Below are 2,031 nucleotides of genomic sequence, written 5' to 3'. Positions count from 1 at the left end.
GATTAGAGAGTTTATTGTCTTGCGGCATGACATTTGCATTGTAAGGGTTCCTGGGTTTTGGCTTCACAAAGAGATCAAAGCCTAAATGAAGAGTTTGTTTTGTGGCCTGACATTTGCATTGTAAGAGTTCCTAAGTTTTGGCTTCACGAGGAGTTATTTTCATAAAGGAAATAATTTAACTCCCTACAATATACAGCAGATGTTCCACTGTTTCACAGTGAGTAGTAACGTGAGTAGTTGTAATTGTTACCTCCACACACGTGTGTGTGTGTGTGTGTGTGTGAGAGAGAATTACCAGATTTCCACAGCACTCTTCATAAAGATGTTGCAGTGCAGTTTGGAAAATGTATTTTGGTAACACTTTACAATACGGTGGCACTAATATGCATTAATTCATGATTAACTAATGCACTGTTAATCACGAGTTAAAGTATAACTCATGAAGAACTAAGCCATTTTACTGCATCAGCAACAAATGAACAGTTCTATATGATTCATAGATCAAGTAATTAATAAATAGTTATTAGTGGAATGTGTCATAATGTAGTAATTTCCTAATAACATATCATATTAACTAATAGTGTAAATTCATGTATTAATTACCACAATGGGTCGAAGCCATGCATTTCAACTCCCAGTTGTCTGCTTTAATTAATCATTGGCTAATGATTTGCAAAGATATAATTATGTTTTGACTTTACTTTTATATCTAAAACAGTAAAAGAACCAAAACCACAGAAGACACTGAGCAAGTAAATATAACAAGCAATAGGCTAAAAAACTACAAACTATTTCTATGTTTTCCACCTTTATGTACAGAAATCATGTTTTCATTCTCTTTTCTCTTTAAAATTAAACTCCTCAGGAGCAGGAATGAAGAACCTGCTTCAGGAACCAGGAAACAGGAAACACATGAGTTCAGGGAAAGAGAAACTGAAGTGTAGTTGAGCTGTTGTGTGTTTGTGTCTCTGTATTCATGCAGTAAAATGGCAGGAGCCAGAGTTTTTCATGATGAGTTCATGTGTGCAGTGTGTCTGGATCTCCTGAAGGATCCAGTGACCACTTCATGTGGACACAGTTACTGTAAGAGCTGTATTACAGGCTGCTGGGATCAGGAGGATCAGAGGAGAGTCTACAGCTGTCCTCAGTGCAGACAGACCTTCAGTCCAAGACCTGCTTTAGCTAGAAACACCATGCTGGCTGAAGTGGTGGAGAAACTGAAGAAGACCAAACTCTCTGCTGACTGTGACGCTGGAGCTGGAGATGTGCAGTGTGACGTCTGTACTGGAAGAAAATACAAAGCCGTCAAGTCGTGTCTGGTGTGTCTGGAGTCTTACTGTCAAACTCATTTTGAGCGGCACGAGGAGTTTCATTCACGTAAACCACACAAAGTGACTGAAGCCACTGGACGACTGCAGGAGATGATCTGCCAGAAACATGAGAAGCTCCTTGAGGTTTTCTGTCGCACTGACCAGAAATGTATATGTGTGCTGTGTACGATTATTGAACATAAAAACCATGACATTGTACCAGCTTCAGACCAGAGGACAGAGAAACAGGTATTTAAAACTACACACTGATGAAATATTGCTAAACAATTTTTTGCTTCATGATAATTCATGTATGATGATTGTAACTAACATCACTTCTGGAGTTTGAACCTATAGCCATTGTTTATCATTTGAGATAAGTAACCTTTAAACTGCCTTACACTACGTTTACTCTGGATTCATCTGTTCACATGATGATTTAGTGCCAGTAGTTTTCTGTGAGATTCACTATCATCTGTTTGTCCTGCAGAAGCAGCTGAAGGAGACGCAGAAGACGTTCCAGCAGAGAATCCAGCAGAGAGAGAAAGATCTCCAGTAGCTGAGAGAGGCTGTGGAGTCTCAGAAGGTGAGTCTGGAGAAGAAGAGAAGTTTGTCTCAGGGTGCTTTCACACCTGCCTCATTTAGTTCGGTTGAATCGTACCAGAGTTCGTTTACCTCTTGGTGCGTTCGTTTGGGCAGGTGAGAATGCAGCGGGTGCGCA

General features: G+C 39.9%; 1 protein-coding gene across 1 annotated transcript; it reads left to right on the top strand.

Moving 5' to 3' along the window:
- Positions 1–954: 954 nt before the first annotated feature.
- On the top strand, positions 955–1,896 carry LOC131535495 (E3 ubiquitin/ISG15 ligase TRIM25-like). Its single transcript, XM_058768232.1, has 2 exons — positions 955–1,559; positions 1,801–1,896. The coding sequence occupies exons 1-2, from the start codon at positions 987–989 to the stop codon at positions 1,867–1,869; spliced, it is 642 nt and encodes a 213-aa protein (XP_058624215.1). The 5' UTR covers positions 955–986; the 3' UTR covers positions 1,870–1,896.
- Positions 1,897–2,031: the final 135 nt, after the last annotated feature.

Source organism: Onychostoma macrolepis, unplaced genomic scaffold, assembly GCF_012432095.1.
Source record: "Onychostoma macrolepis isolate SWU-2019 unplaced genomic scaffold, ASM1243209v1 Scaffold301, whole genome shotgun sequence".
NCBI classification, from domain to species: domain Eukaryota; kingdom Metazoa; phylum Chordata; class Actinopteri; order Cypriniformes; family Cyprinidae; genus Onychostoma; species Onychostoma macrolepis.
This window is presented reverse-complemented; position numbering and strand designations above follow the sequence as displayed.

Coding starts and splice junctions, on each gene's coding strand:
- LOC131535495 (XM_058768232.1), top strand. CDS start 987: ATGGCAGGAGCCAGAGTTTTTCATGATGAGTTCATGTGTGCAGTGTGT. Junction 1,560..1,800: donor ACCAGAGGACAGAGAAACAG/GTATTTAAAACT, acceptor TTTGTCCTGCAG/AAGCAGCTGAAGGAGACGCA.